Source organism: Geospiza fortis, unplaced genomic scaffold (genome assembly GCF_000277835.1).
Source record: "Geospiza fortis unplaced genomic scaffold, GeoFor_1.0 scaffold524, whole genome shotgun sequence".
NCBI classification, from domain to species: Eukaryota; Metazoa; Chordata; class Aves; order Passeriformes; family Thraupidae; genus Geospiza; species Geospiza fortis.
This window is the reverse complement of record NW_005054437.1, coordinates 1,540,104-1,557,178: the sequence shown is the minus strand read 5'-3', so window position 1 is coordinate 1,557,178 and position 17,075 is coordinate 1,540,104. Positions and strand designations below refer to the sequence as shown.

Sequence of the window (17,075 nt, the reverse complement as noted above, 5' to 3'; positions counted from 1 at the left end):
TCGGTTCCCCTCTCCGGGGAGGCGGTGCGTGTGTGCGTGCATACCTGCGGCTACGGGATTTGTAAATAATTGAGTTCTTCTGATCCCTGCCACCACGGCACAAGAAGAAAGATTTGGTCCTGAGGGGGCTGACAGAGGTTCAAGCCCCAGATCTGCCACTTAGACACTTCTTCCCAAAGCTGTTTAGGCATGTAATTACTTTTCCGGCTCTGTGCCTGGTCTGAGTCTCTGATTCTCTGCCTCCTTTTATCTGTCAGCTTTTTACAGGGACAAGAGTACTCCTCTACCTCCCAAGCATGTAATGAAGATGAATTCATTACAGCTGTAACACTTTAACGAGCACTGTGAAGATACAGGGTATCCTTACAAGTCCTAAATTAGGAAACTCCCTCTCAGAGTGCACTGAGGTGCCTGGATGCATGGCCCAGATCCGTGCCGGCAATATATTAATCCACCTCTGTGCATGATTCTGGAAGGGATTTTAACAACAGAAAGGGTCTGGCTTTCATGTAGAAACCAAGCTTGCAGTGGTGACTGGAATTAGTTTCCTCTAACATGAGGATAACTCCACAGTAGGAAACACTTATGTGATTGGGCATACCTTCTGGTCTCTGGACTTGCATCCCAATTCCTGGGCATCCTGTACCCCATCCACTTGGATGCAGCAGACACAGAAACAGTGAGAAATGCTGGGGGAAAATGTATTTGGTGAAGGCAAGTCCCCTGGTGTTTCACTGTTTAAAAGAGACCTCCCAACTACTGTTTCATGCATAATTGTGCAATTGGTAATATCCTGCCAAAGAAAGGCTTAGATCATCTCGTCTGCAAAGCATTTTCCACCTCCAAATAAACATTTTGCACGAGCACAAGTCGCAGGTCTTCCACCATAACGTGCCCCAGGCTGGATTTTGGAAACTGCCCGCAGGCAAGGCAGCTGACCTGAATCTGGACAGCAGAAGGATTCAAGAGTCAAACTCAGGATGCTAGACCAGAAATATATTTTTTTTATTCTTAATATCATGTGAGCAGCAGCACAATTCCAAAATGAAAAATAATTCTGTTTCATATTTCTTTACACAGAGAGACAGACAGACAGATCCACCCACAGCAGCAGCAGCAGCAACAATAGTGAGACCGCTCAGCGAGGCACCGAGACAGGCACACACCACAGGGGTGGTGGGGCCTGGCTCTGAGGAAGGCTTTTCCCCCTTCTTCCTCCCTTGCCAGCCCATGCTCCTTCTAGGGGAGGGTTTAACCTGGGCTGACCCATCACTTTGGTTTTCCCCAGTCACTTTCTAACAGAGCTTGCAGTCACGTTTGGTGAGGTCAGGGGGAATGGTGTGAAGGATCCCGTGACCCACCCAAAGGACATGAGCTCGTGCTTAGCTCTAAGCAGCCACGCAATCCTACAAATCTGCTCCACAGTCAGGAAAAGGGAATTCACAACATCTTTTGGTGAAGGGTGTGACTGGGTAGATCCTCAGAGTCTTTTTTCTCTGAGTGATCTTGAGGCCAAGCTGTATGGAGCTCTGAGTAACCTGGTCTAGTGGAAGGCTCCCTGCCCATGGCAGGGGGCTGGAACCCAAACCATTCTGTGATTCTGTGACCTCGTTCAAGGCAACTCTACAAACCTAACCAGCCTTGTGCACAATGCTTGAGGGATACCTTAAGACAAAATTGAAAGCATGGGAAAAATCCAAGACAACTCAGGAAAAAGCCTAAAACCGGGAATACTGAAGGGCTGCAGGAAATCCCAACAATATCAGAGATTACAGCAGGGGCTGTGGGCGCCTCTCTAGCCCACAGGAAGCCCATGGGTGATAGAGACCAAATGTTTCCCAATATGAGAGAGTGGCTGAAAAGAGACTCAAGGATTCACTGCTTCTATTAATGGGCCTGTTATGGGAAACAGCAATAATCTATACCAAGGCAACACCAGAACATCAGCTGCTTCAATGGGAAAACTGTGTTTTGAAAGGGTCTATCCAGTGACTTGAAATAAGCTTGTCTTTAGAAAAGGAATACCATCTAGTGGCCCAAAAAGGCAATAAGGATGTGCAATGGCAATTAGAGAATTAGATGAATTTAGAAAAAGAGAAGGAAAAACTACAGAATTAAGGAGGGTGATTAACATATATAGTGCAGTGGTTCGCCCTGGAGCAAGGGAGAGCTCAAAAGGGACCTGATCATAGTAAATGCAAAGCTAAAATTAGACAATTGCAAAAGCAGATTGGGATGCAAAAATTAAAAATAACTGCTGGAGTTCCAGAAAGCGGTGTAGAGAACTGAATCAGGAGCCATCACAGGAAGATGATTTCAAGGATGATATGGGCAAATGGGAAAAGAAAGAGAAGTTGAGAATAGTAGCCTATTCCCCAAAGACTCCAAATGCTGTCCCAGGGTAGACGGGTATGGCAGATCAAACTGCTGTAGCTGTTAAAATGAAAAAAACTTACCCCAAGGCAGGTAGCTGCAGATATGAAGGCACTGAAAGGAAGCACAACAGTAGAGAAACTGCTTATATTTAGAATTAAATGGGGATTAAGTGGTAAATTGATTAGAGTGTGCGCTCCACCAGCTTTTATCCATTGTACATCAGACACCTCCTTGATAAACCTTTACTCTTGCCACCATGGGCATTTAATCAAGTTGCCCAGCAGGATGGTAAGACAAGGATCCAATTGGCACAATCACTACCAGTCCATAAGCTCGAGGAAGATGGAAAGTCTTTAGTAAACAGATAGAGGCCTGCTTGAATGTCGCGGACATGAGCAGCAGGACGTGATACCATGCACCAACCAACCACTCCCAGCAGAACACAGGTAGCTCCAGGGTCCCTGGCAGCCCTGAGGCTGAGTCAGGCTCCTTGGACAGCAGATGAATTAGGAGAGGTAGTGACACAAATGCACCCCCACGATTCACACTAAGCTTCCATATGGCAAAATGCAGGGGAAGAAGCAATTAACAGAGTTGCTTTCACATTAAGAGACAAACAAGATACCTTTACTTGCATCCCACAGGGCCAAGCACCTGCCCTGCTGCACATGCTCATGTGAGCAAAGGGTTTGAATGATGTTTGTGGGGGACAAAGAAAAGAGATTGCCTTATGTGATGATATTCGGGGAACCTCAGCTACAGAAGAAGAGGTACAAGAGAGGTGCAGCTGAGTTTTAAAATTAATAGACCAAACAGTGTTTAATGTCAACTTGAATATGGCACAATTAAAACAACCTCAAGTTAAATGCCTGGACTCTGAAACTGGTGAAACAAGAAGATGGATAAATGATAGAAAGGTTAAGCTTTCTGTGAAATAAATACTCCCACTAATCAATCCCAACTGTGAAGAGTGCTGGGAGAATTTAATTTCTTATGGCAGCATATCTATAGCTGTGCTAGTATCTTATGGCAGTGTATCTATCTTTGCTAATAGCAGCAGAGCATTATGGAAATGACAGGAAAAGAATCAGGGAGGGAGCTGGAGCAAAGACCAAGACAGTGTTTTATCTGACATGAAAGAAGCTGCTTGAAAAGCTTCTGCACTCGAATTCTCAGTTAAGGGAAAGTTATTCATAACAAGAATTTCAACACGAGCTGATACTGTGGGAGCAGCGCTGTTACAGAGAAAGTGGAGGAAAATGGATACCAGTAGCATATGAGCCCTCTCCAGTGGCTGGACCAAAATTTCCTTGGCCATGAGAAATCCTGGTTAGAGGCAGTCTGGGCTGTGATGGAGTTTGAGGCTCTTCCCCTTGATAGTGCAGTCGTACCCCAGTCTGCTCCTACTCTGCTCTTACACACGAAGGGAAGAAATGGATATTAATGTGGATATCCTTTGAATGGAAACCAGGAATGAACCAAAGGTATTGCACACTCATGGGAGTGCTGCATTTGATCAAAGAGGAAAAATAACCCAAGACACTCCTATCAGTGGAATGAGGGAACAAATAGTGGGCAACCTAGAGAAAGGATCATGCCAAGGAGCTTACAGGCTGTGAGTAGATGACAAACTCTTCTACCAACATCTCTCTACAGACAGCTACTCTCTGGCAGTAGAACAAAATACTGGTTGCATAATGGGGAGAAGAGCAATGGCAAGCACATGGTGGGACGCCTATGAAGAAAGCAGGAGTTCTATTTTACAAGTTTAGAGGGACAGTGGGAATAAAATACACATAAAGGATGTTAAAGTAATGTGAAGACTACAAGCAATACTGAGAAGTAATTTAGTGAGCAAGTAGATAAATTAACTCAGACTTTGTTTACTGCAGTCCCAATCAGGTGTCAGCTAAAAAAAAAGATGGGATGAACAGTGTGGCCAGTCAAATAAGAGCACTCTACGCTTCTTTATGTAGCTCATTATGAGCTAAGTAATTGTCTAAGGTAATTGTCATAATGAGCTACATAAAAAAGTGTAGGGTACTCTGAAAAGAGTGCAAAGAGTTTATAGTCGTCGTCAAATGAAGTAAGAAACATAAGACATGAATAAAAACTGCATGAGGTTTCTAAAAGCAGGTTAATAAAAGAAAGCTGCCAGCTCTACTGCATTGGCTAAACTAAAGACTGTGACAAATACTGGCAAGGGATCACCCAATAAACTGTCACAAATCAGTATCTGTTTGCCACAATAAATACCTTTTCCTGGGCAGGCTGAAGTTCTTCCACCTAAAAGGAATATAACTGCTGGAAATGTAACAACGCTGTTACAGAAAATTGTTCAGAGGCGTGGAACAGCACCTCAGACAGAATAAGATGAACAGAGGGGAGGGTTGGGAAGGGGGAGGTTTTAAGTGAAGAATTTGAGTCTTAATAACTAGCCTGGGGATTAAGCAAGGACTGTATAAACTCTACCACCTGCAATCTCCCAGAATGGTAGAAAGAAATTAGTTGGACTATTAAAAATAATCTAAAGACAATTGTAGGATTATATATATCCAAATTATAGGATATTAAAACATCCAAAAATAGGATTATTATATCCAATATCCAAAATTATGGGTTAAAAAGTTAACCTCGCTATCAGTAGCTTTAAAAGCAGTGATAGGATATGAATTGGTTTACAACTCTACCATATTTTGTTTGGATAGCCTGTCTCTTAGTGGCTCTATGTCCAAGAGCCTAAAATATTATGGCAAGATAAAGAAAAAAGCAATGCTCTGGTAGAAGAAGCAACATGAGAAAAATGTGTAAGATGAGAGAGCAAGGATCCAATTCCTATATGGTTTATGAAATAAGGAACCAAGTAATGTATTTGAAAACAGATAAAAAGGAACAAGGCTTAGAGACAAAGTGAAAGGGGACATATTAAGTTACTAATAAGATAAATCCTCTAAGATATTAAATAGGTGAGGGGAATAGTAAATACAAACAGGTTCATGTTTTCACGTCTCCATAAGGGGCCAAAAAATTCTGAAATTTGTCATGAATTTGTGAAGAACAGAGACACTGAAAATGGGTCAGAGAGGGACCTCTGGCACCTGTGCAGCCTGAGCTCCAACACTCAGAGCCTGCCCCAGCTCAGCCTTGTGTCCCAAAAGCAAGGGAGTGCAACCCTCCTGGTGCTCACCTTCCCCCAGCTGCAGCACATCTGTTTGTGTGCTTGCATACTCATGGGGCTGGACTATGCTGCAACTTTTGCTTAGTTGCTATTTTTGCAGGACAGCAGATTTTACTACAGGTCCTCAAAAAAGCAGCAGCTGACAGAGTCAGAGAGCAGCAATGCAAACTCCAAGGCAAGGCAGAGGAGTTGAGGTCTCCTGCAGTTGTAAGGACTTCTAAATTGGCTTATCACTCCATATTAATGAGTTTGGTCTTTTTACAAATTGCATTAATTTTAGATATTTAAGAAGGCAGATAATGACTGTGAAGTGCTTTGGAGGCCTAGAGATGATCACCTTCAGACCTTTATGGTTCTGGAGAGCAAATGCCTCCACAGAGAGATTTCCTGCCCAGTCCTGATCAGGAGCCTGGCACTGCTGCAGGGTTTGGAGCATCCTTGCTGCTTTCATGGGCAGCAAGCCAGGAGCTGGACACTACCAAAGGAGAGGAGAAACAGCAACCTGAAGACCAGCAAAGTGGCACTTCTCTTGTTAACAAGAACATAACCCATGCATGAACTATACAGACAAAAATGTTATAGCTTGCCTGTTTGTTTTCTCCCCTTTTTTAATTTTTTGGTTTGGGATTTTTTTTTTTTAGTCAGTTTTACTGAAGTCCCCAGTAAGACTTTCACGGCTAGCTACTAAACTATGGCCTAGCCTGCCTTAGTCTTGCATAGCTTGCTCCAGCTACTTAATCTAATAGTAACATCTGAAGAACCCAAATGAAAAATTGTTACAGCTCTTAAGGGAGCCTTGAGAGTTAGAGTTCATGATCTGGATCCACCCAGATTGGGAAATCATAGCTGCAGCTTTGGAAGAAGGGCTCTAAAATGACAATAACTGAATTAACTCAGTAGTTTTATCGGTTTACAGAAAAATCCAAAGAGGAGAAACAGCTTGAGGAAAAGCAGCTAGCTCTGGTGTCAAACTACTGATTTCAGTAATGGCCTTTTAAGCAATTTAGAAGGAATTTAGGAGGAAGGGTCAAATAAGAAAAGAAACAGAAAGGAGAGACTGAAGCAGGCAGGAGACTAAGTGCCATCAGTAGCTAAGGAGTTAATATTTGAGAGAACTAAGGTTAAAGCACATATATGTGGAGGTCTGAAATGGGATAAAGAGTAATGGATTGTAAACTATTATGACTGAGCCACAGTAGAAGTAACACTGGAGAACAATGTTAGCCATGTTAATAGCCAAAACTTCACTGCCAAGTCTTGCAGTTCTTTAAAGAGGAAATTCTGAAAATCATATATCGTGGATAAGGACTGCAAAAGTCGACACAGAAATGTTATAAATGGTCATGCAAACAACTCTGTGTAATTCTCCCCTTCACTGTCCCCCACAGCTGTTTAGCAGCCTCCACACATCCCAAGCCCAGCTCTGATACTGCACAGCTGCATAACCTTGGGCCAAACTTCTGAGCAAACCGCTAAGTTATGAGACAGCCTGCAAGAAGATAAGAAGGGCAAAAGCAGGGGGAGGAAAACCAAGAGCTTTGGGTCAGATCAAGCCATTAATATCTACACTGAAAACTGCATGAAACCGGGTTTGAGCATCCAAACCAGATGTTTACCTTCCTTGGAAATGGCCAGCAATAGCATTAGTCACACACCTGAGCTACATCAGGTGATAGTAATATTAGGATAACTAAGAACAAGACTCATAGAGTTGCTTTGGGGATAAAAAAAAAGGCAGATTAAATTTTTCTCTCAAATTGCAATTAAAAAAAAATTATTGCTTCTCTTTTTTTCTTTTTGAATACAGTAGATTTTCTCCTCTTCCTTGCACCCAGGAGCCTAGCACACAGCTCTTGTCTTCAAAATTTTAGCCTGGCCATGCTTTTTTGTATCTGCTAAGCCTCTTCCAGCAGTCAGTAGAAAAGCTACCCAAAAAGCCAGCAGGCCTTGGGTGTGTCCTGCTGCCCTCCTCCGAGCTGGCCCTACAAACAAACGTGGGAAGCTGTTGGGGTCGCGTGGTGACAGGCAGCAGTGCCAATGTTTGGAGCAGACAGGTAGGAATGATCAGCTGGGAACCAGGAGAGGGCAGGGCAGGACTCTGGGGGCTGGGAGGGGACGGAAAGGGCTCAGTTCTTGTATTAACTGATAACATTGAGCGCGTTAATCAGCGAGTGAAGCTCATCCCTCACGCTCTCCAGGGAGTGGCAGATCATCTGGGGGCTGTCCAGGAGCTCGATACTGTGGGTGTAGGGCTCGTACTTCACCGAAAAGGGCCGCTTGATGTGTGCCGCGTAGCTCCTGCAAGGGGAAGGTGCACAAGGATGGGTACAGGGCAGGGGTCCTCAGTCTCCCTCCTACTCATCACCATTTACCCAGGAAGATCACCACAGGTTAATGCCTCCTTTAGGCAGAGTTTCCAACTTTCCAGCTCCACTGCAGCAGTAGTTGAGATCCCTTCTGTTTGTCAAGGAACACCATGAGTTTGACTGTGGCTCTCTGTGGGCTGTACCAAACAGGAGGGCACATCAAACTGGTCACCTCCATGGCCATTGCCAGGCATCCTCTGCTGCAATTCCCTTTTCAAAAAAGGCCAAGGAGATTTAGAAGCTAATTGCAGGGAAAGCCTGTGGTATTATCGTAGCATATTACTAAATCCTTTCTGACATGCATTTATTGACTAATCTCTGCTTGGGGAGGGGGGAACTAGCTGTGTGCTTATTAAGGATAGCCTTGACAGGCAGTGGCTCAGAGCTAGAGGATGAGAATAGTGTCACCAGAGCCTTGTGCTGCACTGCCGTACCCAAAGCCAAATGCAGCCTGAATCTCAGCGATGAGCTTGACTCTACCTGATATCTCTCAAGAGCAAGACCTTGTTGCTGTTTTTCTAATGGAGAAGCATGTGGTCAAGTGAAAGCTAATCAAGGGTAGGGCTTCCCCAAAGTTGCCCACATTCACTTCCAGCCCTGAGATTTGTATACTTGACAAGGCAGGGTTTTTTCATTTGGGGGTTGTGTGACTAGGGAGCTGAAAATCTATAGTTAGGTGCTCGTGGCTGCAGTCTCACGCTGGAAAGGCTTGGGAACGTGAAGGGACAAACAGCGCTAACAACAGGCATGCTCCTGTCCTCTGCCAAGGCTTCACCCTTTCGCTCCTAAGCTAGCCTTTGCTTAGCTTAGGCTACCCTCTTGTGGCTACCGCGGGGCTGCTCCGGCGCCGCGCTCGGGCAAGCGCAGCCCTTCCCCAGATGGAGACAGATGTTCCTCCAGCTGGTACTTCATGGCTAGCCCGGAACTGGAGGGATCTGGAGGAAAACACAGCACAGAGGGCCAAGGGGAAACACGGTGCAAGGCGCAGGCTGGCGCTGGCAGGGAGCTGCCATGCCGTTGCAGGAAAACAACCAAAAAAAAGCATAAACAAAGGCGGTTCCTGCATACTCATGTTGTCCTCCCCCTAAAAGATGTGGTTCCTGCAGTTCTGCCAGGCAAAGTCCTGCTCACTCTCTTGTTAATGTCAGCAGCCACAGCAATGGCTCGTAGTAGAGCTGCTAATGGCTAGAAACCTGCCCTCCAAAATGGGTGTGCTCGCTTGACACTTTTTGAAGCAACCAGATACAGCATGGCTGCTTGGAAGGGCACTGGGGGAGTGTGTCCTTTCTGAGAAAATAGGCTTTTCCCCAGAAGTAACACTGATAGTCAGGCCGGTGGTGGCAGCTGCCAGTAATGCAAAAGGGACGATGCTTTAATGTTTTCACCTCACAGAGTAGCATCTGTGTGGTCTCTGAGCTCCTTAGAGAGGATAATTTACAGTGCTTGTCACAGTCAAGACACTCTAGCCTAATCTTGGCTGTGTATGTGGTGTATTTTCCCATTTTAAATGCAAGGAAATGACTCATTAGGCAGCAGTTGGGGTTTTTTTAAAGCAGCCTAGTGTGTGTGTGTGAGCATGAGCTCCCCCATGCTTGCTTTTGAGCAGCTGGACTCCAGGTTGTACGAACAGTGCAAGTGAGGGTAATAAAAGCAGAAGTTGAAATATAGCAGTCCTCACCACATTATTTATATTAAATACCCCTCTTGCAGGAACTGTAAAGTCTTGTACATCATGTTCGCCTCATCCTGTCTCTTTCCTAAGTGAGGATAAAAGTGGTACAGGCAAAGTTTTCCCCTGTCAATCAAAGCAGTCCAAGGACTGAGCTTTCCTCCTGTGGGCAATTCTGGGTATGACCAAGAAAATGCTCTTCTGAACAGATGTCAGTGGGTAGAGCTGACCCTTACCATCCTGTTTGTAGTCCCATGGGACTGGGAAACCCAATTACCATGGTGGGATGGTATCTGGGGCCCAGTAGCCCATGTTAAGAAGCCTAGGTGGCAGAAGTTAACATTTTCCTCTGCTTAGATCTATTCATGTCAAGCAGGTTCCCTGTAGGATCTGGAGAACTCCTTTATTTTGGAAGACCTGATCAAAGTTTTCAGAGCACTTCTGAGAACTCAGACTGAAAGCAGCCATAATGCCAAGCCCTATTTCAATATATAACATCTTAATCTCCTGTTGTTTGGGTCTCTCTCATTGCCCAGTCCTACCTCAATTTATTTTTGGCATCACTGAAGCTCTCAGACACAAAATAAACAGGCTGGTAGTTCTGGTCCTGGTAGGGTTGAACAGCTGCAGCATCAGGGTCAAAGTCCCTCACCTCTGGTTCATCTGACAAGGAGTGCTGTGAACACGACAGAGAAAATCCAGCGTGAAACTAAGGGCATTGGAGAGCACATATGGGGTAGGCAGACGTGGAGAACAGACTGAGGAAAGTCATTGTGCAGAAGCAGGAGGTATTTTTCTCTACAGGGTCTAGAGCAGAGGCAGGTTATGGTGGGACTTACTATGAGCTCTCCATAGGAAGAGAGGAGCCCGGCTCCATAGGCTTTGACTATTCCATTCTGTCTGCAGAGCCCAAACTCCACTGTAAACCAGTAAAGCTGTGAAAAGAAAAAGAAAAATTCCTGAGGGACACAGCTCCTCATCCTAATCTCCCTGTCACTTCTGAGCCCTTACACCATGGCCAGGGTCTGGGGTTGTTTAAAGGAACAGGCACCTGCCTCTTTGCCCCCTCTCCACACTTTGCTTTCAGAGAAAAGTGCTAAACTAAGTTGCTGCTACACCAGGACAGAGTCTGTGTCTCTGGGCTTCTTCCATCTGCTGTGAGATGCTGCTGTTTGGTGTCCTTGGAGCAGGACAGGTCACCTTGCTGAGGGAGAGCCAAAGGAAGCAGATGTCATTTAATCCCATCCCAAAGAGTCCCAGCAGTGCTGCTGTTGGAAATCTGATGCTTGGTGATACTACTGGTGCCCGAGAAAATTGGGTTAATGTGCAAGTGAGCTCTACTGTTTAACTGATCTCTGCTCTGCACAGTCATCATGAAAAGAGCATGGGGCAGCTTGGGTGAGAGCTCTGAGCCTGCAAATCTCAGAATACCAAACTGGACCAGTCCCCTTGATACCACAGAAGCACTGCTGGAGGTGTTGTGCTCCCCAACCAGCAAAGCGGAAAACTTACCGTTGCTAGCTTCTCAATTTCTTCATCAGTTGCTCCCAAAGACGCCAGCCCAATGTCCTAGGAGGAGAAGGGAAGGAGCAAACATCAGGACTGAGGGCCTTAGACATAGATTGCTCTGTTTTATTGGCTCAAGACCACACATATTTCTGCCCTGCAGTGCCAGGCATCTGCTGGGACTTCATCGTGATCAGACTAAAACCACTTTGTTCCAGAGTTAGTATTCAGGGTCTTGGTCCACCACAGAACTCATGGTTAATAAGAGCAAGAAAAGTTTAGGTGGCAAGACCGGGGTTTGGATTCCCACTTCTCGGGGGGAGAAAGCAGATAGCACCTTACCTGAGAGAACTGGGCAAATGTCTTGTCAGCCAGCATCGGGACATGCCCCAGCAGCTCGTGACAGCAATCCCTGCGAGGGGAGGGGGAAAGGAGGCAAACACGGTCAGCAGCAGCAGAGTGTGTCTGCTGGGGGAAGAGGGTGATGTCTGGCAGCTGGGGTTCTGTGGGCAGGGAGGCCAAGGGCGATACTCACGGCTCGGGGGAGTGCATGGGCGAGGAGGCGTGGCGGATGTACTGCGTGCACTGGAAGACGCGGAAGGCCAGGCTGGCCAGGAAGTCCCGTGCTGAGAGCAGGCCCGCCACCAGCAGCAGCTGGAAGCCAGTCCTCTCTGAAACAGCACACACCCACTGCGCAGGGCGCACGGCCCACGGGCTGGGCCCCTGCCCCCCGCGCTGGGAGCTGCACCAGCCCAATCCATCTGCTCCTCCTGGGAACAGGCCCTGCTCTTCAGGTGCTCAGCGGGATCGTCTGACCGCGGGCTTGCCCTTCAGCCGCAGCCCGCTGTGTTTAGCTGCAGGCCCCAGCACTTGGGCTCTACCTCTGTGAGCAATGCCCAAGGTTCCAGCTCTCCTCCTAAATCTCAGCTCACTCACTACTCCTTTGGGTTCAGGCTTCCCATATGCAGCTGCCCCCCACTGGCAGACCCTGAACCTGGGTGCCCCGCGCTCGTACCCACCTTTCAGGAAGCGGGACACCTCCTCCAGCTGAGGTATGTTGTTCTCATTGTAGCCACAGAATTTCTCCAGTAGACTGAAAGCCTCAAGGTACTCCTTGCAGGCATGGGTGGGGTACAAGCTCTTCAGGGTGCTGTACACCTCCTTCCTTCGAGAGGAGAGGTGGCAGATATTCAGTGGTTAATGTGTTCAGTCCCCTCCTGTGCTCTGGCTAGGCACTATCAGGGACTCATGTCTTTAGGCTCTGTGTCCTTTTGCCTTTCTACACCTAAGTCTATGTCTCTGCACATTGATAGAGGTATGTAAACACAGACACACATTCAAATGAACCTGCAAAGGCAGCACAGGTCTGTGTCTGCACAGACCTATTTCTGACTTGGAGGTCAGAAGACTGTATGAAAGGTATAAGCTGGAATTAAAATATTCCCAGTAGGTTAACTCCTGAAGTTGCAATGTGAAGACAGTCAATAGAACCAGATGACCTTGTTGAGAAGCCTGTGTACTCAGCTCATATGAGCTGGCCTTGTTTTCAGAAACACTCCTGCAGCAACACTCCTGGAAAAAATCACGCTCAAAGGGAGTGCTTTCCTAACTGAGACCTGTGAGGTACCACACAGATATTCACCATGGGCCTCACACTTCTTCCTGCAGCTGTGATAACTGCTCTTTCTTTGGAGGCTGCCACTGGGTCAGGACCCTTAGAGAAGTGGGGCTCCAAATTATCCACCTTGCTCTGTGGGGAGGCTCCTTTGGAGGAAACTCCTGGAGGCTGCAGCATGAAAGTGTTTTTTATAACAAGCCATTAAGTAGGATGCTTGCACTCCTGATATATTTTTCAAGAGGTCGTGCCCTAAATGTTTGGGTTCTGATTCCCAGCTTCTAATGGTGAAGCAGTACTGGTGAAATCAGCCCTAGTCATGAAATCAGCACTCACCAGGTAGCTGTCTCCTCCGCCGTGTACTCCACGTGAGGGATTGGATCCCCGCTGCAAGGCAAAGGCACCATTACTGAGCAGAGCCCCAGCCAGGCCCCTCTTCCCCAGGAGAAGGAAGCACTCTGGAGAAGCTCTGCATGGTGTTCTTAAATCTTCTTTAAAAACCAAACAAGGGGGTGACAGGAAAGACAAAGCCTTAGAACTGGGTCATTTGTACAGGTGCAACATAGATGCAAAGAAAAGCATGAGTCTAGTCAGAGATTATGAATGAACAAGGGATGAGCAAGAGTTTAGCAGGTGTAATATTTACCAGGGGGGGAAAAAAATGGGTTTCTCTGGAAAAAATTGAGACTTCATGTGTGAAAATAAATTCATTTCTTATGTCTGAACTTCAGGGAGCTGATGGCTCCAAGAATGAACCAGTGTCTGGGAAATAAAAGCAGCTAATAAGGAAAACTAAATGCGTGTGACCTGTAGAAAAATATATTGTCAATAAGGTTAAGGATGGCAGGAAAAGAAAATTTCAACATTGATGTAAATGGGCATTGATGAAATGACAATTTTGCTTTTTCTCATCATAGTTAGCAATTGTATTTCCTGAGTCTTTCTTTTCTGTGTTTGGACAAATGTGATATTCATATATTCTAAAGCACAGTTCCTGAAGAGGTGCCTGAAGGGATGCTACACAGTGGCTCATAAATGTTAACCTGCAGGTGAGATGTTACAGAAGACCCCTTAAACTGGTGCTTCATCTTAGGACAGAATTTAACCCTGTGTCACTTGGGACTCTTCCTCTGGCACTGTGACTTTCTGTGTGTTTAGTATTTGAACAGGATAAAACCGTCAGTGTCCATATTCTGGGCTTCAAATTGGCAAGGTACATGAGAACCAAGAGCACAAGCCCTTGCTGGGATCACACCAGTTGCAGGGGTAGCTCAAACAGGTGACCCATATAATTTCTGTAGTCTGCTTTCAGCGCCTAAAGTCCTGCTCAGAGAGAGAATGCTACAGTGAAAGGCAGCATCACTGAATAGGATCTGGGGAAGATTTTACAAACCTAACTGAATATCAGACTCTATTTGATTTTGTAGTGAACATGCTGAGTGCTATCATTGCGTGTATCAGAATAGAAGTATTAAGTAAGAGTACAAGGCATAGTCTTAAATCTGTATAAGACAATGGTGAGAACATTTCTGGAATCTATTTAATTTAGCAGAGTTAGGAGGCAAATCATTTAGCCTATAAATACCCTCATAGCAAAAAAGAAAAAATCTGATAGCAGTATTTTATCTAGTAGATGAAAGGCATGTGTGATCCATTGGGTAAAAGCTAAAGCTATTGAGGTCCAGCTTAGAAATAAAACCCACATTTTTTCACGACCAGGATAGATGAACCTTTGGAACAAATTTTCTGGGCATGGGTATCTTTTTCAGTACTTGAAACACTGAAGTCAAAACTAGATGGCATTCTAAAGAGATGCCACATTTCCAAATGCAGTTTGAGGTGTGATGGATATATATCTGGCTTTTGCTATGCAGGAGGTTTATTCTTACTATACCCTTACCAATGTATTAATTAATTACAACAGATAATTTTAATTAAAGAGAGACTGGAATGCAAAGAGAGAAGAGAGACACAAAAGGAGCTGGAAAGGCTGATTGGGGAGACAAAACATAAAGGAAGAGAAGTGTCATACAGGTGACGTACAATGACTTCCCAATAGGTTCACTGACATGTCATTATCCCCACATGAATGTTAGGAAGGAGACTTACTGCTTATAGTGAAAAGCAATCTCTGCTATTGATTTCCTTCTCTGCCGATATACTGGGTCCGAGTAGCCCTGTGGTGACAAACAGGAACAGAGGTACAGGACTTTTAATCAGTCACTAAAGTTTCTCACCCAGGAAAATTCACCACTGGCTGTAGAGACATCTCTCAAGGTGGCAGTCACACATCAGTCCCCTGATCAGCTGCACTGATGGGTGTTCTCAGCTCCCTGCTTCCGTGGGACAGCTCAGGAGGCCAGTGTGACAGAGTGCACACAAACTCACTGTGGGACAGCTCAGGAGGTCAGTGTGACAGGGTGCACACAAACTCACCGTGGGACAGCTCAGGAGGTCAGTGTGACAGGGTGCACACAAACTCACCGTGGGACAGCTCAGGAGGTCAGTGTGACAGGGTGCACACAGACGGGCTCACTGTGGGACAGCTCAGGAGGTCAGTGTGACAGCTCAGGAGGTCAGTGTGACAGGGTGCACACAGACAGACTCACCGGGTGATCCAGATCCAAGTCAGGGTCAAACTTGGTGACCAAATGGTGGCACTTGTCCAGTTCGCAGATTTTCCTGGGAAACCAGTGAACTATGGGGAGAGAGAAAGTGACAGTCTGTCTGTGGAAGGGAAGATCCCCTAAAGGGAAGGGGCTCTGAGGGGCTCTGAATTAGATACACCTGATCTGGTGTACCAAATGCACACATACAACATGGCACAGCTACTTCCAGGCTGTAGTTTCACAATCTCAGTGCTCCTTTCCTAGAGTCATGCCTAATGCCATGATCTGCATTTCATTACTTCCTTGCCCATCTCTCAGCAGAATATTTTGTGGCAAAATTGAAGAAGGTGAAAATTAGATTTTACTGAATGATTCATATCAAAAAACACCCAGAGATCCTAATGGTCATAGTTCTCTAGGGATATTCTCCTACAGTATTATTCTACAATAATCATCCTATCATCAGAACAGGATGGCACAGGAAGTGTCTTGTAGATTAGTGCTGAATCTGTACAGAGGTCCTAACACATAGGAAGGAAACTACTTTGTAGTATTTATAATACAAAATACAATACCACTGTACTTATAATACAAAATGCTGGAATAGGAATGGAGAACTCATGAGGAGAGGTGTGAGCAAAGCATGAAATTCAACCTCCTATTTCAATTTTTTTTCAATATTTTACCAGAAGAATGTTCTATGAACAATGGAGTCTGTTGAGAAAAGGACAAGGAGGGAAATTATTTTCAGGATTCAGGTATCCCAGAGGCAGTCCCTTCTGGTTTGCTCAAATTCAGCACACAGCAGCCCTTTCCCTTTACTGGGAATAACAAAGCCTCCACCCTGTTTCTATAGGGAGAGCTCAGTCTCTCAGCACAAGTGAAAATGTTTGTAAAGTTCCTTACATTTGTCTTCTTTAGTGGTCCTCACATCTTCTGCTACCCTCTTGATGGAGCTAATGAAAGTATTGAGGTCAGAGCTGTGGACTTCACAGCGCACAAAGTATTCCAGCTCAGCGATCCCTTCACGGGCCTTTCGGCTAAGCCTGGTCTCCAGGTGGTGAATTTTAGCTTCAAATGTCTTTTGAGACATGGAAAGGAAGAAAAAACCAAAACATTAAGCAATATTTGAAACACCTTCTGCTACTACTCAAAGATGTCCATATGGACACAGAATTACAGAACGGTTTGTGTTGGAAGGGACCTTAAACATTGTCTCATTCCAACCTCCCTGCTATGGACAGGGACAACTTTCACAGACCAGGTTGTTCAGAGCTCCATCCATCCAGACTTTTAACACTCCCAGGCATCCACAACTCTGGGCAACCTATTTCAGTGCCTCATCACCCTCTCAGTAAACAATTTTTTCCTACTATCTGACCTAAACCTACTGTCTTTCAGTTTTAATCCATCCCCCCTGCCCTGACACTACGTGCTCTTATAAAAAGTCCCTCTCTATCTTTCCCCTAGACTCCCTTCAGTTATTACAGGGCTGCAATTAGGTCACCAAGAAGCCTTCTCTTTTCCAGGATGAACAATCCCAGTCTGGGATGGATTCCTTCTTGTTGTTTTCTTCAAGCCCCCACCTCCCTCCCACATAAACACCCATGCCCATTAATTCCACATTTTCTCCTTCTGCACAAACACCAAGGCCGTTCAATAACTACCGACAGAAGACTTCCACCATGCTAAAGAAGACCAATTGATGTGGCAGAGCGCCACGTTACATTTTCCCACCCCAGCCACCCCCGAGGCG

General features: G+C 45.6%; 1 protein-coding gene across 2 annotated transcripts in view; it reads right to left on the bottom strand.

Moving 5' to 3' along the window:
* Window positions 1-6,361: 6,361 nt before the first annotated feature.
* The window catches only part of TH (tyrosine hydroxylase), a 17,587-nt gene continuing 6,873 nt past the window's right edge, over window positions 6,362-17,075 (bottom strand). Inside the window, exons 3-13 of one of the 2 annotated variants that reach the window (XM_005427204.1) lie at window positions 16,226-16,400; window positions 15,320-15,408; window positions 14,820-14,887; window positions 13,047-13,097; window positions 12,115-12,260; window positions 11,631-11,766; window positions 11,438-11,507; window positions 11,102-11,158; window positions 10,429-10,524; window positions 10,132-10,265; window positions 6,362-7,852 (exon numbers count right to left, since the gene is read on the bottom strand). In XM_005427204.1, the coding sequence (XP_005427261.1) occupies window positions 7,693-7,852; window positions 10,132-10,265; window positions 10,429-10,524; window positions 11,102-11,158; window positions 11,438-11,507; window positions 11,631-11,766; window positions 12,115-12,260; window positions 13,047-13,097; window positions 14,820-14,887; window positions 15,320-15,408; window positions 16,226-16,400 (1,182 nt within the window). In that variant the 3' untranslated portion in view covers window positions 6,362-7,692. The remainder of the gene's footprint in view (window positions 7,853-10,131; window positions 10,266-10,428; window positions 10,525-11,101; window positions 11,159-11,437; window positions 11,508-11,630; window positions 11,767-12,114; window positions 12,261-13,046; window positions 13,098-14,819; window positions 14,888-15,319; window positions 15,409-16,225; window positions 16,401-17,075) is intronic. The other variant, XM_031062121.1, reaches the window with a different exon arrangement.